The sequence below is a fragment of the Vipera ursinii genome (genome assembly GCF_947247035.1).
Source record: "Vipera ursinii genome assembly, chromosome: 1".
NCBI lineage: Eukaryota > Metazoa > Chordata > Lepidosauria > Squamata > Viperidae > Vipera > Vipera ursinii.
In genome coordinates this window covers 352,720,111-352,745,811 of record NC_139512.1, presented here as the reverse complement: position 1 = coordinate 352,745,811, position 25,701 = coordinate 352,720,111, and the positions used below count along the sequence as shown (strand labels likewise).

At 45.4% G+C, this 25,701-nt stretch overlaps 1 protein-coding gene across 1 annotated transcript in view; it reads right to left on the bottom strand.

Moving 5' to 3' along the window:
* Positions 1-25,701, bottom strand: part of CLTC (clathrin heavy chain) — a 117,266-nt gene that overhangs the window by 45,362 nt on the left and 46,203 nt on the right. Inside the window, exons 6-13 of the mRNA XM_083379647.1 lie at positions 25,475-25,648; positions 22,975-23,172; positions 14,715-14,915; positions 9,451-9,603; positions 8,256-8,378; positions 6,376-6,513; positions 4,212-4,376; positions 2,162-2,342 (exon numbers count right to left, since the gene is read on the bottom strand). Coding sequence (XP_083235773.1) covers positions 2,162-2,342; positions 4,212-4,376; positions 6,376-6,513; positions 8,256-8,378; positions 9,451-9,603; positions 14,715-14,915; positions 22,975-23,172; positions 25,475-25,648 — 1,333 coding nt within the window. The remainder of the gene's footprint in view (positions 1-2,161; positions 2,343-4,211; positions 4,377-6,375; positions 6,514-8,255; positions 8,379-9,450; positions 9,604-14,714; positions 14,916-22,974; positions 23,173-25,474; positions 25,649-25,701) is intronic.

The window sequence follows — 25,701 nt, the reverse complement described above, 5'->3', positions numbered from 1 at the left end:
CGACCCAAGATAAATATCTTTGCAGCCTTTTATCAAACATTAAGATAATATGGTTGAAAGGGACTTTGAAGTCCCTTGAGCAAGGAGATCCTATGCCATTCTGCGCAAATGGCTGCCCGGTCTCTTCTTTAAAACCTCCAGTGATGGAGAATGCACACCTTCCGGAGGCAGGTTGTTCCTCTGATTAACTCTTCTCCCGGTCAGGATTTTTTTCCTTATTTCTAGGTTGGGTATCTCTTTACTGACCCATTACTTCCTGTCCTGCCCTCGGGTGCTTTGAAGACTAGGCTGACCCCCTCTTCTCTGTGATGGCCCCTCAAATATTGGAAGACGGCTATCATGTCATCCCCAGTCCTTCTCTTCGCTAGGCTAAATACCGTATATACTTGAGTATAAGCCGACTCGAGTATAAGCCGAGACCCCCATTTTCACCCCCAAAAACTGGAAAAAGTTCGTGACTCGAGTATAAGCCGATCCGCCGTTCTGCAAGCCTCCGCCGCCAGCAGAGGCTCGATCCGCCATTTTGCAAGCCTGAATACACAGGAATACCCTGTGTGGCCGCGGCTCTCGGGGAAGCCCTGGCTGTCCGCTTCCTCGCTCCACGCTGCCATTCGGGGCCCACGCGTTCCCCGGGCAAATCGCGGCGCCCAGCAGGCGAGGAAACACGCCCGCTCCAGTCGCCCCCCCTTCCCTCAGGAGACGTGAAGCAAGTGACCGCCCGGAGCTTACCGAGGACTTGCGCGCGGCCGAGGCTTCGGTGCTTCCAGGATCGCGCGCACCTCTCCCAAGCCGCCGCCGTCCGGAGACCTACCGAAGTTTGGGGAGATTTGGGGAGGTGCGCGCGCACCTCCCCAAACCTCCGCAAACATCAGCAGGTCTCCGGATCTCCGTGCCCTGCCTGCCTGCTTCTTTCCGCAGCGGAAAGAAGCAGGCAGGCAGGTGACGGAGATCCGGAGACCTGCTGACGTTTGGGGAGGTTTGGGCACCTCCCCAAACTTCGGCAGGTCTCCAGACGGCGGTGGCTTGGGAGAGGTGCGCGCAATCCCGGAAGCACCAAAGCCTCGGCCGCGCACAAGTCCTCGGTAAGTTTTTTTTTGTTGACTGGAGTATAAGCCGAAGTGGAATTTTTCAGCCCAAAAAGTGGGCTGAAAAATTCGGCTTATACTCAAGTATATACGGTATACCTAGTTCCCTCAATTATTCTTCCTATGCTTTAATCTCCAGACCCCTGATCATCTTTGTTGCTCTTCTCTGTACTCGTTCTAGGGTCTCTTTCTAGAGTCTCAACATCTTCTTTTTTTTTTTTTTTTTAGTTCTCCAGCAGGATATCACTTCCTGAATGAAACTGCCAGAAGGGCTGCCCGTAAGAAGGTGGGGTGGTCACAAAAGTGAAGTTGGCATCACAGCACAAAGGAGGACACCTTCAACTGGGTAGTAATAATAATAATCAAAAAGTTGGAAGGGACCTTGGAGGTCATCTAGTCCAACCCCCTGCTCAGGCAGGAAACCCTATACCATTTCAGACAAATGGCTGTCCAGTCTCTTCTTAAAAACTTCCAGCGTTGGAACATTCACAGCTTCTGGAGGCAGGTTGTTCCACTGGTTAATTGTTCTCACTGTCAGGAAGTTTCTCCTTAGTTCTAGGTTGCTTCTCTCCTTGATTAGTTTCCATCCGTTGCTTCTTGTCCTGCTTTCAGGTTCTTTGGAGAATAGAGTGATCCCCCTCTTCTTTGGGGCAGCCCCCGAGATACTGGTAGACTGCTATCATGTCCCCCCTCGTCCCTCTCTTCGTTAAATTACACATACCCAATTCCAGCAACTGTTCCCTATATGTTTTAGCCTCCAGTCCCCTAATCATCTTTGTTGCTCTTCTCTGCACTCTTTCTAGAGTCTCAACATCTTTACATCGTGGTGACCAAAACTGGATGCAGTATTCCAAATCTGGCCTTACCGAGGTGTTGTAAAGTGGTATTAACATATCACGTTAGTGATGGACACCATCGAGACACCCCCCATCTGCTTGTCTTTACCAGACAAAGAGGACAAAAGACAACCTCTTGGCCCGATGACTTGAAGAGATGCGCTCCTCTCAACGGGCCGAGGGACACCCAGAAGGAACCAAAGCCCTCAGAGATATGGATTCAGAACCCAACTGACCTACCTTCAAAACTCTTGAATGACTCGAAGAGCTCAATGAGCGACTGAGTTGAAAGCTGCTCGTGGTACTTGGACGCCACCTGGACGCAGATCTGCAAGTTCTGGCGGATGTTTGCCGACAGCATCGCCCGCAAGCATTCCAGGGAATCCTCCACGGAGAGGGAGCCAAAGTAGTTGACCAGCCACTGCAAGCAGAAGGGATCGTTAGAGACGACTGTGGTTTTGCTTACACTTCTTTTTGGCAGAAATATGTAGATCAGAGGTGATGGGTGAGAATGGCCTTCCGCAACAGGAACCTTTTGGCAGGGATGGGGTTTTTAACTCCCAGAATTCTCAGCCAGGATTGGCAATGGTAACTCCCTCCACGAAGCTTCTTTTGGTGAGATGGGTGCCCATCTAAGTCTGGTTAAATAAACCAATTAAATGAATTCCCCACCCTCCAGTCAAGAGCTGAAGAAGCTTCTGGGACGAGAAGCAAAATGTCTTCAAAGAATAACAAGGAAGTCCAGTTGCCTCGTGAAAAAGCACCTTTGGGATTAAATGAATCCATTGGCGACACAGCAATAGCAATAAGGTTTATATGCCGCCTCACAGCACTCTCTGACCTATTGACCCCAACAATCTGGATCCTCATTTTACCAAACTCGGAAGGATGGAAGGCCGAGTCAACCTCGAGCCTCCGTCTGGATCGAACTCCAGACTCTGGGCAGAGTTAGTCTGCCACACTGCGTTCTAACCACTGCGCCACCAGGGCTCCTGGTACTGGCTTTTCGGAAGCTGCTAAAACCAAGTTCTTTTCGGAGCACTTTTGGAGTGCAAAATAATGCCGTTAGTTATGAATCGAATGTTTGTACTTTGCAGTTTGGTTAAGATTGTTTTTATACTTTGGTTTAATTTTTACCATGCTGTGTTTTGTTGTCTTGGATGTCAACAAGATAACGATTACGGTGATATTTTTTTTACTGTGGGCACAACGGCACACATCAAAAATGAAATTAAGTTGTGTCTATTGATTGTGTTGGGAATAAACTAAATACACACGTATGCTTGGTGTACAGGTGATCCTTGGTTTACAACCATTCATTGAGTGACCGTTCAAAGTTACAACGGCACTGAAAAAAGTGGCTTATGACCGGTTTCCACACGTATGATCATTGCTGCATCCCCAGGGTCATGTGATTCAAATTCAGATGCTTCTCTGGCTTATATTTATGACGGTTGCCGTGTCCCATGTGTGTGTGTGTGTGTGTCACGTGATCACCTTTTGCAGCCTTCTGACCAGCCACGTCAATGGGGAAGTCAGATTAACTTAGCAACCGTCTTACCAACTTAACAACTGCAGTGATTCACTTAACAACTCTGGCAAGAATCATAAAATGGGGCCAAATTCACTTAACAACCGTCTTGCTTAGAAATGGAAATCTGGGGCTCAATTGTGGTCGTAAGTCAAGGACTACCTCTAAATAAAATAATTGTTCTCAAATGCAGCTGAACTTCAATCTCTCAGCGATGGCCAAAGGTCTCTGAAACGGCCTTCTCTTGAAAGGTGAGAATGGTCCCATTGTTATTAGTCTTCTGGAAATTGATTAAGTCTGAATTATTCCAGGGGATTTTGGAATGAATAATGACACTGTCAAGATTATACTTGTGCAGGGGTAGGCAACCTTGGCTCTTTTATGCCACGTGGACTTCAACTCTCAGAATTCCTGAGCCAGCTGTGCTGGCTCAGGAATTCTGGGAGTTGAAGTCCACGAGGTATAAAAGAGCCAAGGTTGCCTACCCCTGCACTAGGTGCTTTAATTTAATTTTTAATTTACTGTGTACATTGGATCCTTGCGTTGTATGACCTCTGCTAGCTGCCCGAAGTCGTCACATGTGCAGCCCAGCAATTAAATTTATTCAATTTACGATGCCACCCATCTGGCTTCAGAGTGACTTGGTGTGTGTGTGTGTGTGTGTGTGTGTGTGTGTGTGTGTGTGTGTGTAAGCATCAAAAACATTAAAGTCAACAATGGTTCTTCATGCATAAATCAGGTACGCTTTCAGCCCTGTACCTCAGGGTTGAGAAGGTGTGTGTGGACCACGGCTCGCTTGATGTCATACAAGTCAGTGAAGTGTTCCAGTGCCCTTTGGAGGAGACCGGCCTTCTCGCATAGCTGAGCAATGTGGGCCCGGTCATAGTGGGTGAACATCTGATTCCCCAAGATGGCATCGGCGACCTGAAAGAGGAGATTTTTTTTATTTGAGATACAGATCTGTGGCAAAGAAGCTCTGCCAAGAAATTAGCGCTCGGATTAACACTGGTGTGTCCAGAGCCCAAATGTCAAGCCCAATCAAGACAGTGAGTCTTTGCTGAGGATTTTAGTGCTGATTTTGGGGTGAAAACAGAACGTTGGGAATTGCAAAACCAATTTCCCGGGGTCATTCATACTTAATTCATTAAGTCTCTGAATAACTCAAACTGCTCCTCACCAAAATGCTTTCCAGCCCCCTGGGCTACTCGTGGTTTTGCAATGTATGGCAGTGAAAGTTGGACCATAAAAAAGGCTGAGCGCCAAAGAATCGAGGCCTTTGAACTCTGGTGCTGGAGAAGACTCCTGCGAGTCCCTTGGGGTCGCAATGGGTCGGACACGACTTCGCAGCTAACAACAACTCGTGGTTATTATTATTAGATTTTTTTATCTCGCCTTGATTATTTTTATAAATAACTCAAGGTGGTGAATATACCTAACACTCCTTCTTCCTCCTATTTGGAGGGAAAATAAACAAGGAGGGAACCAACCTAGAAAGGAGTAGAAATCTCCTGACAGGTTAGAATAATTAAACAGTGGGATGACTTGCCTCCAGAAGTTGTGAGTGCTCCAACACTGGAGGTTTTTATGGAGAGATTGGATAACCATTTGTCCGGAATGGTACAGAGTCTCCTGCTTGAACATGGGGTTGGACTAGAAGACCTCCAAGGTCCCTTCCAACTCTGTTATTCTGTTATTTCCCTGACAGTAGGGTTGGGCTGAGAACGAGCAACAGGCCCAAAGTTACCTAGCTGACTTTTATGCCTCGGCTCTTTCGTGACTTGTGGACTTCCAGAATTCCTGAGCCAGCCATGCTGAGGAGAAAGGGAGAGTTTTCCAAGCTGAGCCATGCTGGCTCAGGAATTCTGGGAGTTGAACTCCACGAGTCACTAAAAGAGCCAAGGTGGCCTAGCCCTGGCCTAAAGCAAACTAGAACTCACAATCTCCTGGTTTCTAGGCCAGCACCTTAACCACTAGACTAGACTGCCTCTTATTATGCTTGTTGATTCTCTCTTCCGTACCATTTTTCCTAGCTCCCCACAATCTCTCACAGCAGCCTCAGGAAGTAAGGCTATTGGTTATAAGAAATCTGAATACTTTTCAGAATCCACTGCTCTTTGGGGGGGGGGCGAAAGCCCTAATAAGCAGGCATATACATAGAATGAAGGCTATTGCTAAGCCCATTTGATTTGTGCTTAGATTGTAAGCTGCTTTGAGACTTCGGAGAAGGGCGGGATATAAATGGGATTAAAATAAATAAATAAATAAAATGGGTTTTCTTAATACCCTATCAAAATGGCAATCACAAGGAGTTATTTTTAATAACTGTAATAATTTTAGATAGCAACTCACTTCGATGAGCTTTTAATTTTTAAAAAGAATGAACTCTTTAAGTTCGGAACAAACTTTTGGAAATTTAATCATTATAAAAGTACTTGTACCTGGTTTTAATCAGTTTAACTTCCATATAAAACTAGAAGCTTCTGCCTGCAGGGAAACGATGAGCATTAAAGCATCTCTGCTTTTTTTTTTTAAAAGGGCTACAACGGTAGGCAACCTTGGCTCTTTTATGACTCGTGGACTTCAACTCTCATGATTCTTGAGCCAGCCATGATGAGGAGAAAGGGAGAGGTTTCCATGCTGAGCCACGCTGGCTCAGGAATTCTGGGAGTTGAAGTCCACGAGTCATGAAGGGGGTCATAGTTCCCCCACGCTGGCTCAGGAATTCGGGGAGTTGAAGTCCACGAGTCATAAAAGAGCCAAGCTTGCCTACCCCGGGCTAGAATAAGCAGAAGTGAAACCCTTGTTTTAAGGGTTTTTTTTAATAGGAGCTTTGCATCCAAATATTACTTCAAATTCCTGTGAGAGAAAAGTTCCAAGAAACAGAGTGATTAAATCGTCTCGAGAACCAGGTGCAAAAACCTACCTGAGGTGCGTGCATGAGATTCATTTCAAGCAAACGGGTTTGCAAAGGCCCTTCAGAGGGACGGTTGTTTTTTAGAGCATCCAAGAGAAAAGCCGTACACTGCTGGATCAGGTTGTATTCCATGAACACATCCACTATCTGCAAAAGAAAAGGGAGCACTTGTTTTCAGATTCCCCCCACCCAAGGCAGAGAAAGCCTTGCATAAATATTCCAGCAATATAGGGTTATCTAATGCAGACAGATCGTGCATGTTTTAAAGCTCCAAATGAATTTCGTTTTCTTCTCCTCCTGTCAGCAGCGTGCAAGGCATTTCAAATCTGAAACAATTTTTAAACAGAGTTCTGATCCCGTTAGTAGCTTTTCAACTTTCAAACAGCTCTATTTCCATCTGAACCATCCCTTTTGAGCACAAAATGAGGCCTTGTCAAACATGGGACGTTCCTAGGAAAGAGTTTAAAACTCAAAACGGAGCCATATGAAAGGTTTAACTTTTCAATTCAATTCTGGAATGTTTCATTACACAAGAGGGGTCTTCAAACTTGGCCCTTTTATGACTTGTGGACTTCCAACTCTCTGAATTCCTCAGCTGGGAGTTGGAAGTCCACAAGTCATAAAAGGGCCAAGTTTCGAAGACCCCTGATACACAACGACACTCAACTGTCTTTTCACAAAACCTGTTTTCACTTTAGTGCCAAATCCTGATACTGTACAACAGTGTTTCTCAGCTTTAAAATGTGTGGACTTCAACTCCCAGAATTCTCAGCCGGCATGCAACAGCTTAAAGCTGGCAAGGTTAAGCAAAACTGCTGTAGGATCCTATGGATTTCAAAAACTGCCTCAATGACCCCTTCCAAACAGAGGAATATTCTTATACATCTGCATGTCTTCAAGAGGCCAGGTGATAGATTTAGTAAGCAGGACCTGTGCCCATCAAGAAATGCCTGCTGAGACTTCACCTTCCACGTGAGGTCAGGAGAACATGGACCTGTGCAGCCCCCACGCATCCTGAAACATCCTCAAGACTGCTAAATACAAGCCCTTCCAGAGGCACATCACCTACCATTTTGCTCCTAAACAAATGGCCAGCTGCTAAATTTTACACCCCATCATAAAGCTGAAGTCTTACATCATCACTCTATTTATGGCCAAACTGGGCTTATAGACCATGCTGACTTAAGGCTCAAAATTGTTAATGCTCTGCAGCATGGTTATCATACTTGCTTAACTTCACCTTTTACTCTGTTATTAGTAAATCTTCACAACAGGGGCACACACTCTGAATTTTGTGATTGCAACACTGCCAAATTTCCTGCTAGCATCACTCAACGCTACACAAAGAGCAAAGAGGTCAGTGACCGGAAATGACTGAAACATCAATGTGAAAAACAGGATTATTGGAGAAACTGAAATGTTTCTTTAGATGCAACAAGTGGACTTTATAGGAAACCAAGGATCTCCAAGATAAAGCCATTTATTGGAGCCTGCTGGAGCAAACCTCTCACTATGTAAGAAACTTTATGAACTGGAATAGCCATAGCAATAAACCAGCCAATGAGAACTGTTTTTTTTATTAAGACACAGTATTGGCTGTGGGAGGCATGTGATCCAGCCTAGGTCTGGGCGTGTCTTAAGTCTTCTCTATTTTGTTTTTTGGTTTTTTTCTGATCTCCAAGTTGTTGATGTTCCCCAGAGCTGAATGAAACTGTATCGTGCTTATATATATTTTATAGATAAAAGTTTTTCTAAACTATGCCTTCTGCTCATTTTGAATGTGTGCTTATTTTTTTTGGGGGGGGGGGGTCTTATTTTTGCGCTGGAAAGCGGTAAAACAAAACTGACCCAAATGTCCTTTTTCTCTCTCTGCCAAGATGTTTCCTTACTTGTGTAATATCTGCCAGAGGTTCTTCATCCTGCACCAACATTTGGGCAAACTGCTGTCCTTGGTCCGGGCTGATCCGCATTACGTTCCTCAGGAGGAAGATCCAGTCTGGAGTGTAACCAACCTAGGAAGGGCACGTGAAGGTAGAAAAAGAAGAAGTATTTTATCAGCTTTGCTCTGCTTTTGAGCGAGCGCATCCCGAGATGGTCTGTGTTTGGCTTGGTCACTTTCTAGACTGAAAACTGAAAAAGCTCCCCCCGATTCATCTCCTAGCAGAGTTCAGAGACCCCAAAAATGTGCCAATAAAGGAGGGTTGAAATGAGGGGTCCTTGATGCTCTCTGAGCGTGCTCATTTTCTGGCAGACGTTTCATTACCCAAACAGTAAATAGTAAAACATCTGCAAGAAAACAGCTAAGCCCTGAGAGCGCCAAGGTCCCCTCATCCCAAGATGTCTTGATCGGAACCAGCCTTAGGAGTCTTTATTTTTCAGTTTGTTATGTGCTGTTCCTACCGTGCGTGGTTTTTGTCCTTAAAAGGTCTTAGAAGCATTGCCTCCTGTTGTGGCTCTTCACAAGCTGCTAGGTGTTATAAGTCGTTTTCAACAGAGATGTGGCCTGGGAATTTTGGAGGCAGACTCAAACCAGGCCGCTGAATGAGCTGGGCTATTTCACACAGGGATTAAGGTTAAAGACTTCTGACCAAAAGATGCCCAGGATCTGCCACAAGATGTGAGGGTCGCTACAAGAAGTTTGGCTGGCTTTAAAAAAAAAAAAAAGTTCAGAGGAACTCTGAACGGCTAAATTGACCGTTTTGATCAAAGAAAAAAAAAGTTGTAAGTTACTTTTGCTTCTACTTGGAAACCGCTTCTGGACTTTGTGCTTGAGGTGGGGGGGGGGGGAATGAAAGTTTGATTTTGGGTTCTGTTGATTAGATAGATTTGTTGTTATAGAAATGGCTACTTTATACTATTATGTAAAAGTAAAAAGTTGAGGCTTGATGTTACCGTTTTATTCTACTGTACCAGGTGGAGTTGGAAGTCAATGCCTTTTTTTTTCCTCCCTCCTTTTCTACACTTCTCCTTTCCCCCCTTTATTTTTCCTACTATTTGCTTTTGCATTTTTTTATACTGCGAATTAATAAAAACTGTCAAAAGGGGTTTTTTTTTAAAAAAAAAAGTTTCAGAGGAACTAATTACCTTCTTGGCGTACAGCACAATCTTCTGAACTTGCCCCGTTTCGGCAAAACACTGAATGACCTTATTGGGAACGTTAGCCCGTAGGTAGACACTCAGGGCCAACGTGGGGTCCACAGACTTCACCAGGTCTCCAAGTTCTTCAGAGCATTCCAACTGTTTAAAAACAAGCGTCGCAGAGATTGAGGTTTTTTTGGCTGTTTTTTTTAATACCCAATAGGATGCTCAATACATAAAACAAACTGCAAGTAGAAACTTTTCCCCAAGTGTGCAAATGTGACAAGTAGTTGGAAAAACATGCATCGTAAGGAAACTTCCAAAATATAATATTCGTTTTGTTACAGTTTGTGATTCCCCACCCCTCACCCCCAAGGGCCAGCTCCTATACAATGGGACCTATGCTGCATTGCATAGGGGAAGAAATGGAGGTAGTGACAGATTTTATTTTCCTGGGCTCCAAGATCACCGCAGATGGGGACTGCAGCCAAGAAATTAAAAGACGCTTGCTCCTGGGAAGGAAAGCCATGGCAAATCTAGACAGCACACTAAAAAGCAGAGACATCACCCTGCCAACAAATGTGCGTATAGTCAAGGCTATGGTCTTCCCAGTTGCAATGTATGGCAGTGAAAGTTGGACCATAAGAACGGCTGAGCGCCAAAGAATTGAAGCCTTTGAACTATGGTGCTGGAGAAGACTCCTGCGAGTCCCTTGGACTGCAAGGCGATCAAACCAGTCAGTCCTAGAGGAGATCAACCCTGACTGCTCTTTAGAAGGCCAAATCCTGAAGTGGAAACTCAAATACTTTGGCCAATTAATGAGAAGGAAGGACTCACTGGAGAAGAGCCTAATGCTGGGAAAGATTGAGGGCAAGAGAAGAAGGGGACAACAGAGAATGAAGTGGCTGGATGGAGTCACTGAAGCAGGAGGCGTGAGCCTAAATGGACTCCAGAAGATGGCAGAGGACAGGAAGGCCTGGAAGAACGTTGTCCATGGGGTCGCGAGGGGTCGGACACGACTTGGCAACTAACAACAACATGCTGCATTGCAGGAACATCTTAAGGGAGGGTTGTGCAACCTTGGCAATTTTAAGACCTGTGGACTTCAACTCCCAGAATTCCCTTGCTGGCTGGGGAATTCAGGGAGTCGAAGTCCACAGGTCTTAAAGCGGCCAAGATGTGACACCCCTGTCTTAAGGATTATATCACGTGAAGTATTAATACCACTTTACAATGCCTTGGTAAGGCCACACTTGGAATAATGCATCCAGTTTTGGTCGCGAAGATGTAAAAAAAGATGTTGAGACTCTAGAAAGAGTACAGATAAGAGCAACAGAGATGATCAGGGGACTGGAGACTAAAACATATAGGGAACGTTTGCTGGAATTGGGTATGTCTAGTTTAATGAAGAAAAGGACAAGGGGGGGACATGATAGCAGTGTTCCAATATCTTGGGGCGGCCCCAAAGAAGAGGGAGCCAAGCTATTCTCCAAAACACCTGAAGGCAGGACAAGAAGCAACGGATGGAAACTCATCAAGGAGAGAAGCAACCTGGAACTAAGGAGAAACTTTCTGACAGTGAGAACAATTAACCAGTGGATCAACCTGCCTCCAGAAGCTGTGAATGCGCCAACACTGGAAGTTTTTAAGAAGAGTTTGGACAGCCATTTGTCCGAAATGGTATAGGGTTTCCTGCCTGACCTCCAAGGTCCCTTCCAATATTATTATTATTATTATTATTATTATTATTATTATTATTATTATTATTATTATTATTATTATTATTATCATCATCATCATCATCATCATTATTATTATTATCATTATTATTAGACATTAAACAATGAGTGGCACTTCTGATGAATGTCAATAATAGAAACAAATTAAGCACTGGGCAGTGCCCGATGCGATTAGTCCCCAATATGCAAGCGAACCAAGAAGAAAGCCACAAATGTACTTTGCCAGAGAAGGCGACGTCAGACGGAGAAATCAAAATCCCTTTCAGAAGAGCTGTCCTTGACGAGTCACCAAAGGGTCAAGTGTTAAACCCCTGGTCAAGAATGAAGATTAAGATTTAAGCCGGTGGCTGCTTAAGCTTATTCACTCCAAAACTAAAATAGCTAAGGACCTTCGTCATGAAAAGAAGGAACTCAGCTTTTGTTCTCGGTCTTTCTCCCCCCCACCATCCCAGTCTTCCAAGAAGAGAGAGGGAGATGTGTCAGCTGAATCCAAAAATCAAGTTCAAAACAATAAAGGTTAAACTGCAGGCAATATAATCATAATAGTAAAGTTAGAAGGGACCTAGGAGGTCATCTAGTCCAACCCCCTGCTCAGGCAGGAAACCCTATACCATTTCAGACAAATGGCTGTCCAGTCTCTTGTTAAAAACTTCCAGTGTTGGAGCATTCACAGCTTCTTGAGGCAGGCTGTTCCACTGGTTAATTGTTTTCACTTGTCTGGAAATTCCTCCTAGGTTGCTTCTCTCCTTGACAAATTTCCATCCGTTGCTTCTTCTCCTGCCTTCAGGTGCTTTGGAGAATAGCTTGACTCCCTCTTCTTTGGGGCAGCCCCTCAGATACTGGAAGACTGCTATCATGTCAGCAATATCTTAGATTGCTTGCTGGCACTCAGGTTAGAAGCACCCAGGCGCTTCCAGGTTGAAGAGACTAGCTGAAGACGACACCGTTGTGTAATTGGGGGCTCCTTTCATGTCCCGGGCAGGAGCTGAAGCGAAGGACAGGAGTTCAATCCTGCCCCAGAAGGATGGGAACTCAACACACACCCCCACAGCAACCCTCGGGTCTCGAACGCAAGCGTGCTAGCCTCCATTCTAGCGTCCTAACTACGCAAGCCACCATGCTTCCCATCTTATGTTATTTTAATACACTTTCTTGGGAAGTAACTACATTTAGAAGTCCAGCTATGGAGCTGAATAACCGTTGACTCCAAGGAGTTAAGTTATGAATAAGGGCTAACAGAAGGCAAAGGGATTAAATTAAATCCGGTGACAGGAAAAAAAAACATATCTGGGGAGGAAAAAAAACCATCTTTAAGATGCAATTAGGCCAGAGCATTCATTGAATAAAGACCAGCATTATCTCAATGCAATTTCTGAATGAGGAATGTAATTCCGATATGGTGGTGATGGATGACAAAAGAAGAACGTTGTTGTCTCAGTTAAGAAAAGACAAACGTTTTTACAGATGCCTGCCCCGTCAGCCACACCCCGGGGGTTTGAAAAAAAAAATGTATAGCAAATGTTTGGAAATTTCAAATCCCGATTAAAGTTCAGAATCCCAAAGACTTGATCAATTGTAATCCATGGGGTCAGAAATGGATGCAGGGCACTAGAACAGGGGTAGGCAACCTCGGCTCTTTTATGACTCATGGACTTCAACTCCCAGAATTCCTGAGCCAGCACGGCTCAGTATGGAAACTTCTCCCTTTCTCCTCAGCATGGCTGGCTCAGGAATTCTGGGAGTTGAAGTCCATGAGTCATAAAAGAGCCGAGGTTGCCTACCCCTGCACTAGAATCTTATAATGATTTTAGCTTTTCCAAGTCTTGCAATATTTTCGATCAGACAGATTAAGTCTTCTGAGACTTTTCGCTACTGGGGGGGGAGGGGGGGAGGAAGAGGGGGAGAAGAAGAAAGATGATTTTTATTTTGCCATTAAGACATAAGTCATCATATGCTTATAGGTGAGCACGATCCATCAGCTGGGAGCAACTGACAGCTGAGGGTGGAAAGGTGACTAATTTAAGGGCAACATGACATAATTCAGCGGAAGAGCTGAATGGCAGAATTTCCTTTCATTTGCCAGGAAATTCCAGCCAGGAACCAAAGTCCCGCATACCTAACCTGCTGCCGCCAGGAAGCTGCCATCTGCGAGCTGGCAGTTTTCATCGGTTCTCTGGGCTGCATCAACCGGGCGGGGGGGAGGGGGGGGAGGGAGCGGGCAGCAATCAAGATCGCAAGAAGTGTTAATAACACTTTATAAAGCCTTGGCCAACATCACCCTGCCAACAAAAGTGCGTATAGTCACGGCTATGGTTTTCCCAGTTGCAATGTATGGCAGTGAAAGTTGGACTGTAAGAAAGGCTGAGCGCCAAAGAATGGAGGCCTTTGAACTATGGTGCTGGAGAAGACTCCTGCGAGTCCCTTGGACTGCGAGGCGATTCGAGGGAATCAATTCTCTATTCTGCAAAGCGCCCGAAGGCAGGACAAGAAGCAACGGATGGAAACTAATCAAGGAGAGAAGCAACCTAGAACGAAGGAGAAATTTCCTGACAGTTAGAACAATTAATCAGTGGAACAACCTGCCTCCAGAAGTTGTGGGTGCTCCATCATTGGAGGTTTTTGAGAAGAGACTGGACAGCCATTTGTCTGAAATGGTACAGGGTTTCCTGCCTGAGCAGGGGGTTGGACTAGAAGACCTCCAAGGCCCATTCCAACTCTGTTATTCTCTGCCATGACACCAATCCGAAGAGCAAAATTGTCCAGCAGAAGCTACCTAATCTGAACTCAAAACCATTTCTATTTCCTTGGAGGCAGATGGGTGCTGTCAGAATTACCATCACACGATTGAGCTTCGCATTTGCAAGCTTCTAGTCCACCATGAATTATGTGGGGGGGGGGGAGAGAAAGCTGGAGGGGAGTGGGGGAGGAAGGCTAACAACTCGTTTGTTCCTTCCAGAGAAACCGTCTCAAGATCAAAGCTCTGGGAATGGAATGCAATGGCTCGCTGACCAGCCTGTTACAAAAGACCCTTCCCAAAAACAGTTTATTCAAATATAATTGGACAGTAAGGGACCAGGGGAGAAGAGGAACGGGATGGGGAAAGTTAATCCGGAAACTTTGCCGTGCGAACTCCAGTTCTGGCTTTGCTATACTGTATTCCATTTGGCTTTTTAGTGACGTATACTTTTCAACAGGAACGGAGTCGAGGGCCTTTCTTGCCTTAGAGCAGGGGTCTCCAACCGTGGCCACTTTGATGACTTGTGGACTCCAGCTAGGCTGGCTGAGGAATTCTGGGAGTTGAAGTCCACAAGTCATCAAAGTGGCCACGGTTGGGGACCTCTGGCCTAGAGGACCAATTGGGGGCAATCCTAACTGGTGGCTCTACACACACACACACACACACACACACACACACACACACACACACACACTTGGAGAGACCGGAGCCAGCAGAAAGGATGAATTCCAGCTGTTGGTGGACCATTAAGCCTCCTCCATCTTCAAAGATGCCCTAGTGAGTACAGGACTTACCTTGTCTTCTTTCAACCATTTCTCCAGCAGCTGCTTGCGTCCCTGCTGGAGGACCGGCCGGCACAGTTCCAGAGACTCATATTTGTTCAGCTGCCCTTGGTCTAGCAGAATTCCAAAATACTGGAGCAGAGGAGATGTCTGACCTGGCTGTGCCGGGACACTCTGGAACCGGCGGATGGTGTCTGGAGTGCGCAATATTCCCTTTTAAAAAAAGGCAGATAAAGTACATCATCTATTTGTCATGGTTCCGACACATGAAACTGTTCAAAGAATTTCGAGGCATTGTGTACCTTAAAGAATCTTTATTTGAGTAGCATAGCATCGGCACTAACACAATCGAAGCCAAAATCTGAGTTCCCCTCCCCTGAACACATAGTATCAAAGCACAATTCCCTCCTCCAGTTCACAGTCATAAATCACATTCTCCAATTAGTTTGAAATGTGGGCTTCCCCTCCAGTTCTCCAGCCTGGCCAATTCTTACCATCTCTTATTTCAATAACCTTGGTTCTTACACTAGGTCCACTGTTATTATTCCTAGCTAGACCAGGGGTGTCAAACTGCCAGCCCAATTTTGTTATGTCTAGCTAAACTCTCATGCACATTCCTCCCCCCAGCATCATCTAACTCTTAAGATTAAAACGTAAGCAAAATATGGTTGCATCTCCATCTGTTGTCAAAGCAAAAATATCTGACGTTGGCAGCGTTGACACTATTCATTGCAAAAGAGTCAAGAAGAAGAGTCAGGGCTTTTCAACCAGTGGTACGGGTACCACCTGTGGTACATTGCCACCTGGCAGGTGGTATGTGACCATCCTAGAAGAGTGGTAGCGGGGGAGGGGAATGAGCTGAAGCGGTGGCAACACTGCACAAGCCTGAGCAAGAGATGGCTGGAATTACAGGGCTGTCAGAGCTCAGCGGAAGCGCCAGAATCAGCGCTTCTTCGGGGCTGTCAGGGCTCAGCGGAAGCGCTAGGATCAGCGCCAGGCTCCAGCTGGAGCTCGGCACTGATCCTGGTGCTTCTGCTGAGCCCAGAAGAAGCGCCGATCAGCTGGAATGTTGCAGCATCTCCAGGGTCTTGTGATTTACATTCAGATGTTTGGCAACCGATTCATATTTAAGACGGTCACAGTGTCCCAGGGTCATGTGAAGTGACCAAAACCTGCTGCAACCACCCAGCAGATGGGGGGAATAAAAACCAAACACACCCCACCCCACCCCACCCCCGCTGCCAATCCTCAACAGAAATGCTCACAACAATGAAAACCTCGGACAGGAGGAAGAACACCGCTGGGCAGGCAGGCAGGCGTCTTGCTCAGCTGTGGCTTGGGGGGCACTTTTTTCAGCGAACTGTTGTGTCAAGGACTACCTGTACTTCATCACTTTTTTCCTTTTTTTTGGTCATCACGTTTTTGACACCTTGCTAGGCGACTGGTAGTACTCGGATGTTGCCATATCCTAAAAGTGGTACAATGGGTGAAAAGTTTGAAAAGCCCTGGTGTATAAGTTATTAAATAAACTATCGGCAGAACCTTTACATCAGGGTGTCTTAACCTTGACGACTTGGACTTCAACCCCCAGAATTCCTTAGGCAGCCACTTTAACCACTGTGCCACCCGGGCTCAGGGCTGAAGTCACCAAGACTGACTAAGACTGCTTTAGACCACTATTTTCTACTTTTGGCGCCTTCCACACATTTGGGGTTTAACTCCCACAATTTCCTAGCCAGTCTGGCCATTGCTCAGAATTCTGAGCTGGCTGAGTGACTTTGGGCCAATCAGCAGGAGACCATGAGTTCTAGTCCTGCCTTAGGCATGAAAGCCAGCTGGGTGACTTGGGACCAGTCACTCACAGGGGTGGTTGTTGTGAGAAAAATAGGAGCAGGAAGGTTATTGTGGATATATTCGCTACCTTGAGTTATTTGTACAAATAAAAGGCACAATACAAATAAAGACGTGTACATAAAAATCTTGCAGCTACTCAGCATCATTATAAGAGCCTATCGCTCTGATCAAGTGAAAGAAAAATGAGATGAGAGAAAATGGCAACCCAAATGCTGAGGAGATAAAGGCAGAGTAGGTTGCGTTGCAGGATGTAGTATGAGTGATATTAGAAACTCCTGGCGTGTTGTCTCACTAGCACTTGATTTACTGAGCAAGACGCCTGCCTGCCTGCCCCGCGGTGTTCTTCCTGTCTGAGGCTTCTGTTGAGGATTGGCAGCGGGGGTGGGGTGGGGGGGGGTGTTTGGTTTTTATTCCCCCCATCTGCTGGGTGGTTACAGCAAAATGGAAAAGGCCAGCGTATAGCAGAATTTAATATGTGGCTAAAGGAGTGCTGTAAAGGAGAAGGCTTTGGTTATATTAGTCAGGATGTCTGTAGCTGGTCCAATGAAAAAAATGTACAAAAGAGATGGTCTGCATCCATCCAAGAAAGGGACTGAGTTACTTGGCAATAAAATCACAGCTTTTCTGGAGGAACATTTAAACTAAACAATGGGGGACAGTGAGTTAATTGATACAGAACATCACCGTCCCCGGCAATCTAAGAAAATAGGGGAAGCCAGGCACCACACAAGTTATGCAGCAAGTAAACACAGGGTCAGTCATAAAGGACTCAAATGTCTATACAGTAATACACAGAGTATGAACATTAAGCAGGGTGAACTAGAAATTCAGGTAAATGAGGGTGGATATGATATTGTTGCCATTACGAAAACATGGTGGGACAAAACCTACAAATGGAACACACAGCTAGAGGGATTTAAACTATTTAAAAGAAACAGACTAAACAAAAGAGGAGGTGGAGTTGCTCTCTATATAAGAAATAACTTTATCTCTACAGAAATAGAGCACAACAATGACGAAAACTGTAAACTTGAATGCATTTGGGTCAATATAAAGGGGGGGGAAATGACATTGCCATAGGTGTATACTATAGGCCACCCAAACAAGCAGAGGAAATAGATGAACTTTTTGCTAGTCAGCTAACTAAGGTATGTAAGAAACACATCACAATAGTAATGGGGGACTTTAATTACCCTGATATCAACTGGGAGACAAACTCTGCACCAAGTGGAAGATCAAATAGATTCCTGACAAACCTAGCAGACAACTTTCTCTCCCAAAAAGTAGAGAAGGGAACTAGGGGATTAGCCATATTGGATTTAATTCTCACAAAAGGAGATGAAATGATAGAAAATGTCGAAGGCACAGGAACCTTGGGGGGAAGTGATTATGCAATATTGGAATTCAACATTCTGGAGGCACAAGCAATAGAACACAGCCATACTAGAGTCTTGGACTTTAAAAGAGCTAATTTTAATAAACTTAGAGAGACCATGGGAAGAATTCCATGGATGAGAATCCTAAAGGGGAAAACAACTCAAGAAGCTTGGGAAATTTTGAAAAGTGAGATAATAAAGGCCCAGTCTAGTACAATACCAACAAAGAAGAAAAATAACAGCTCTCAAAAGAAACCAGCATGGCTGCATAAAGAACTCTGATAAATTGAAAGATAAAAAAGACAAGTATAAGAATTGGAAAGAGGGGCACATAACTAAGTCAGAATATCAGCAAATAGCCCGTGCCTGCAAAGATGAAGTGAGGAAAGCTAATCCTCAAAATGAACTAAGGCTTGAGACCAAAGTCAAAAATAACAAAAAATGCTTCTTTCAACATATAAAAAACAAGAAAAAAGTTAAGGAAATGATTGGTCCATTAGTGGGGGAAAGTGGCAAGAAGGTGACAAGCAATAGGGAGAAAGCAGAACTATTTAACTCGTTTTTGCATCTGTCTTTACACAAAGGGAAAAAACAGTCCAACCTACCAAAACCAGTGCCATAAAAAACAGAATAGAAATGCAAGTTAAGATAGGTAAAAAAATGGTAAGTGAACACCTGTCCAGCCTAGACGAGTTCAAATCACCAGGACCAGATGGATTACACCCCAAGGTTCTCAAGGAACTGGCAGACGTGTTCTCAGAACCACTGAACTATATTTTTCATAGATCCTGGAGCACTGGGGAACTACCAGAGGACTGGAAGAGAGCTGATGTAGTTCCCATCTTCAAAAAAGGGGAAAAATAGATCCTGGAAACTACAGACCTATCAGCCTGACCTCAATACCTGGGAAGATTCTGGAAAAGATAATCAAACAACAAATCAGCAAACACCTAGATACAAACAAAGTCATCACTAAAAGTCAACATTGGTTTGTCAAAAACAGATCATGCCAGACAAATCTTATCACATTCTTTGACCAAGTGACAAAATTAGTGGACCAGAGGAATGCTGTAGATATAATTTACTTGGACTTCAGTAAGGCATTTGATAAAGTAGATCACAACCTACTACTTGATAAGATAGAAAAATGTGGGTTAGATAGCATCACCACCAGATGGATTCGTAGCTGGCTGACAAGCCGTACTCAGCGTGTGGTCCTCAATGGAACCGCATCTACATGGAAGGAAGTGTGTAGTGGGGTGCCCCAGGGCTCTGTTCTGGGCCCAGTGCTGTGCAACATCTTCATCAACGATTTGGATGAGGGGATAGATGGGGAACTCATCAAATTTGCAGACGACACCAAGCTGGCAGGAATAGCCAATACTCCAGAAGATAGGCTTAAGATACAGGAGGATCTGGACAGACTCGAACACTGGGCGCTATCTAACAAAATGAAATTCAATGGTGAAAATAGTAAGGTTCTACATTTAGGCAGGAAAAATCAAATGCACAGGTATAGTATAGGTGGCACCTTGCTCAATAGTAGTAACTGTGAGAGAGATCTCGGAGTCCTAGTGGACAATCACTTCAATATGAGCCAGCAGTGTGCTGCAGCTGCCAAAAAAGCCAACACAGTGCTAGGCTGCATTAACAGAGGGATAGAATCAAGATCAAGTGAAGTACTAATACCACTTTATAATGCTTTGGTAAGGCCACACCTGGAATACTGCATCCAGTTTTGGTCACCACGATGTAAAAAAGATGTCGAGACTCTAGAAAGAGTACAGAGAAGAGCAACAAAGATCATCAGAGGACTGGAGGCTAAAACATATAGGGAACGGTTGCTGGAATTGGGTATGTGTAGTTTAATGAAGAGAAGGGTGAGGGGGGACATGATAGCAGTGTTCCAGTATCTCAAGGGCTGCCAAAGAAGAGGGAGTCAAGCTATTCTCCAAAGCCCCTGAAGGCAGGACAAGAAGCAACGGATGGAAACTAGTGAAGGAGAGAAGCAACCTAGAACGAAGGAGAAACTTCCTGACAGTTAGAACAATTAATCAGTGGAACAACCTGCCACCACAAGTGGTGAATGCTCCAACACTGGAGGTTTTTAAGAAGAGACTGGACAGCCATTTGCCTGAAATGGTATAGGGTTTCCAGCCTGAGCAGGGGGTTGGACTAGATGACCTCCAAGGTCCCTTCCAACTTATTATTATTATTACTTACAATGACGAAGCCTTTTGTTGTGTGGGGATTTTCTGGAAAGTCTTCCCAAGTGTACGAGGCACAGCAGCATGTAAGGGTCCAAGCTCTTAGAAATTTTAATACACTGATTTGATTGAGGTAACTTGCAGGCTTATTATATCTGATGATTAGGTTAGTGTTTGCGTTCATTAAGTATTCCTTTCTATTCCCCCCCACTCTTTTTTAATTTATTCGGAGAAGTGTTCACATTTTTACCTGCCCCTGTGAATCTTCCAAGGAAATTGCAGACAGTTCTGTAACTACAGTAAAGTTGGTCAGTTGTTTAAATGTAGAATATGAGCACACACAGAAATATTGAGCTGCTAAAGATCACAGCCGGTGCCTAGTTTCTAACAACAGCCCAGAGGAAATGCCGGAAAGGGAGAGAATCGGAGACAGGAAGTACACAGGAATTATGGGATGGTTTCAAATGCCCACAATTCAGCTTTGCCCAGCTACAAGAAGTGTAAGAAAAAACAACAACACAGATTTGAAGGAAGTATCAGGTGGCATAAATACAGCTTTTCTGGAAGATTTTCAAGCATAGAAGAATGTTTAGGGAATGTAGGTGTTGGACCTGAAGGAACCAGGTTAATGGGCAAAGAACCAGGTTAAGTGGTCAGCAAGGAAAATAACATGGGATATCTGGCTTTGCCAATTGGCCTGGAGTCCCAATTTTGGAGGGGGTGGGGTGTTTTCCATGCTGGAAGTAGTGGACTATAACGAAGATCCCACCCACACTCCATTGTGTTCTGGTTCTTAATTCTTCTAATTTCTGATAACTTTAATATATAAATGTTTTGCATTTTTGCTTTAATAATTTGTTCAGATGTCCAGAGTCATCCGGCAGCCAAATGGGCAGCATATAAAATTTATATACCAGTAGTCCTCAACTTTCAACCACATGTTTAGCAACTGTTCCGGGTGACAACGGCATTGAAAACAGCGACTTACCACCACCGCCGCAGCATCTGCAGGGTTGTGTGATCAAAATTTGGGCTCTTGGCAACCACAATCTATTTAGAAGAGTCCCAGGGTCATGTGATCGTTATTTGTGACCTTCCCAGCTGGCTTCCGATAAGCAAAGTCAATGGAGGAGCCGGCTCACTTAACGGCTGTGTCAAGGTTGCACCAGCAAAGCAAGCTTGAAGCTTGACAGGGTGTGTGATCCGCTTAACTTGTTTTCAAACGAAAGGAGGCAGCCCCCAGAGATTATTAATCGCCTTAGCTCAAAGCAGGAGGACTGGCTCCCATTCTGACCCTGATGAACTACAATTTATCCTGGAAGAGAACCAAGGTGGTCTCCGATTGCCAGGGGCATTCTTGCTTCCGCATGAGAACTACCATAGCAATAGCACTTAAGACTGATGTACACGGTGCTCTGCATCCCTCTCTAAGCGGTTTAGAGTCAGCATATTTGCCCCCCCCCCCCGACAATCTGGGTCCTTATTTTAACGACCTCAGAAGGATGGGAGGCTGAGTCGACCTTGAGCCAGTCAAGATCGAACTGCCGGCAGTTGGCAGAGTTAGCCTGCAATGCTGCATTCTAACCACTGGGCCAGCACAGCTGAAAAGTCTTCAGTCAAACTATAGGCAGGAGCCCCCCCCCAGTCTAGTTTCAGAATAAACATGTATGTATGTATGTATGTATGCATGTATGTGACTTGCTTCCCCCCTTTTTTTCTAAAGTCCACCAGCCAATGAGTGGAGAGTGCCTTTAGATTTTGAACCACTGCAAAAAGGTACTCTCCACTAAAAGGACCAATGGAGATTTTAACTGTCATTCCCCACCCAGAGTTATTACCCTGAGGTCAGATGGGTGGCCAGTAAATTTTATAAATAAATTATACATAAAATAAATTCCAAGCCACATACAATAGGGCAATTGCCAGCCAATGGCCAAGGAAGGCTCAGGTCACACATCAAGGTTTGCAAGTAACAACCCCATAAGGACTAACAATGCTCCCTAATTCAGGTAAGTCCTCAACTTACAACTATTTATCAACCGTTCGATGGTACAGCAGCACTGGAAAAAGTAACTTGCAACCAGTCTTACGACCATGTCCCAGAATCCCCCAGCTCTCACAGTCCTCTGATTGCCATTTGCAACCTTCCCAGCCAGCTTCTAACAAGCAAAAGTCAATACGGGAAGCCGGATTTGCTTAATGCACGATTTGCTTAACAACTCCCATGAATCGCTTATCAACCGTGGGAAAAAGGGCCGTAAAGTCAGGCGCAATGCACCAAACCAGAGGCCCCGAACCTGTGGGTCGCAGGCCAGTACCGGTCTGTGGTCTGTTGGCCACAGGAATGGGTAGCGAGGGTGCGTGCGTGTGCATGCACCCTCCCCACTTGCGCTAGTGCTGCTGTGCAGGCGCTAGCAGGCGTTTGGCATGCGTGGGGGCACTAGCGCCGCCACCAGCATCACGCGGGCACTAGCAGCCTGTTTGCGCATGTTCCAGCATCACCAATGCCAAGGGTGCACACGAGTGCTAGCCCCGTCGTGCGTGCGCCAGTTTTGCGCGTGTGCGTGCACACACATGCACGCCTGCCTTTCCCTGCTCCTCCATTTCCCTCTGGGCTGCCAATCCGGACAGTTTGGAGAGCTGTGCATTAAACAACCAACTTGCTTACCAATGGAAATTCTGAGCCCCAGCTGTGGTCAAGAGTCAAGGGCTACTTGTACGTCAGGGCCAAAGAAACAAACTCGAAGAAACAGGCAGGATATGAACTGAGGATTCGGACCTGACGGGAGGATAAAGCAGAAGACAAAGCACGGATCACGTGGACATTTTCCATACCTTCGGGGCGTTTGCCGCTACTTTGGCTGCTTCCGAGTAGCTCCCTTGGGCAAAAAGGGTGTTGAACTTTCGGGCGAAGAGCTCTTCGGCACCAGCAAGATTGTTACGGACAGCCATTCGTAGGGCCAGGTCAGGATTCTGCAGCACGTTGGTGATGTACGGGATAATGTTCTCTTCCTCCACACACACGGAAAGCACCTGAAATGCAGGGAGAGAGAAGGAATGTGGTTCATCATTAGGATCTCCTGCATTCTTTTTTAAATAATAATAATAATAATTTTATTAAGCCTATCCAGCTATAAAATACAAAAGAAAGTGAAAGTGGTGGGGAGATGGGGGAGAACAAAGGGGAGGGAGAGAGAACTGGAGGATAAAGGGCTAAAAGGAAAAGGACATGAGGGGCTCCTGGCTCGTTTTAGCGCCTCATAAGTTTCATTGCAGCGTCAGCTTTTTACTAACCGAGCAGTAGCGCTTAGACTTATATACCGCTTCTCGGTGCTTTACAGCCCACTCTGAGTGGTTGACGGAGTCAGCATGTGGCCCCCAACAATTTGGGTCCTCGGAAAGATGGAAAGCTGAGTCAACCTTGAACCGGTCAGGATTGAAACTGCTGGCTGTGGGCAGAGTTTGCCTGCAATGCTGTATTCTAACCACTGCACCACCAGGGCGTAAGTATAAAAATGTACTGGCCATTTTTTTAACAACAGATCCTGAAGTGGAAACTCAAATACTTTGGCCACCTAATGAGAAGGAAGGACTCACTGGAGAAGAGCCTAATGCTGGGAAAGATTGAGGGCAAGAGAAGAAGGGGACGACAGAGAACGAGGTGGCTGGATGGAGTCACTGAAGCAGGAGGCGTGAGCTTAAATGGACTCCAGAAGATGGTAGAGGACAGGAAGGCCTGGAGGAACGGGGTCGCGATGGGTCAGACACGACTTCGCAACTAACAACAACAAATACAGTAGTAGCTTACTACAGTAACAGATTATCATGATCAGGGGAGTAACGATAGCGCTTATTAAAGTGTTGTTTAATCTTAATGGATTTCCAGCACTAACAGCATGCTCTGTTCAACATCAGAGCAGCTTTTTAAGATCATTAATCTTGCTCCCTCCACTAACCTACCCAGACATAGACCCAAAATAATATCATATTCAAGTGACTTAATTTTTCTTCTTGCAAATCCTAGCTGAAAGCTGCGCCTTCTCAAGCAGTTGGAGTCACCAGATGCACTCCAGATCTGGGTGGACTATAAACTCCGTGACTGAAAGCCATTGTAGTTCCACACATCTGGGGAACATCTGGTTGGGGGGGAACTGCCTCGGCGCAAGTATGAAGGCTGCTCACAGGCTCTGCAAACGTCTATCGCCTCTTAAGAATGTGTACTTTCTCCCTTATCACGTGTTCGGCGACCAAAGAGCATGTTTGCCCTGAAATGCAGTTAAGGATTATGGCGAGGCCGTCCCTAGCATCAGAGTGTGTGCGACTATGAAGCAGTAACCGATTAACAAAGAGAAAAGTGCACGCATGGATTGTCTTGCGTGCTTTTCAGGAGACAAAAGAGGGTAAGAGGCAGCTTCTGGATCAAAGAGCTGTGAAGCTTCAGGGTATGCCTTCTCCTTAACCCAAAGCACTCCAATTTTTCATTTTCACTTATTTATTTTGCAGGAGAAGAAAACCTCAGAACCAGCAACGGACCAATTTGGCAGCTCCAATTCCGGGCTGGAAAGCGGCCTTCTACAGGTTGACGACAGGCCAGAACTGAAAGCCAGTTATCAGCGGGATCAAGAAAGATCTTTCAAGGTCGACGCTGTTAAACATTGCCAAGAGGGACTTGGGCAGCTTTTTCCAAAGGTTGTGAACTTTGACCTGCTGCTATTCAAACACAAACCTTTTTGACTTATTTTGTGGAACGGGCAGCACAGCAAGGTTTGGTGGTGGACTTACAATCCAAATTACTACCTGAAGTTTTAGCAGTCAGCTAAGTGTTCGAGAAAAATAGTAACATTTTCAAGGGTGTGTGTGTGTCACTTGACTAACCACCATTCGTTTAGTGGCCGTCCGGAGTTGCGAAGGCACTGAAAAAACAGTTGACTTCTGGCCGTTTTTCACACTTACGACCGTTATTGCAGCATCGCCAGGGCCATGCGATCAAAATTTGAACCCTCGGCAACTGGCTCGTAGTTAGGAGGGGTAGAGTCCTGGGGTCATGTGGCCACCTTTTGCGACCTTCTGGCAAGCAAAGTCAAAGGGGGAAGCCAGATTCACTTAACAACCGTGGGACTAACTTAACGACTGCTTTTGATTCGCTTAACTGTGGCCGGAAAAGTCACAAAATGGGGCAAAGTGTCTTGCTTAGGAATGCAAATTTTGGGCTCAATTGTTGTTGTAAGTCGAGGATTACCTGTACAGATGAGGTCATGTACCCACCTGGCCTCAATCCATTGACACGCAACTACCTCCTATGGCGCCGCCCCCCAAAACATTAAAGCCTGATTACCTGTCCTTTCCTGTTGACCCCAATGATTCCAGCCGTGGCTTCATGTGGCGCAGTGACAAAGATGGTTTCCCCGCTGATTCTGTTCATGTAGATGCAGGTGCCCGTTTCCAGGTCGTACAGGTGGATGTAACCGTATTTGGTGATCAGGAAGACCACATCGTGCTTCTCGCTAATCTGCAAACGGAAAGAGGAGACAACGAATGGCTGTTATCCCAGGGAACGTGCTG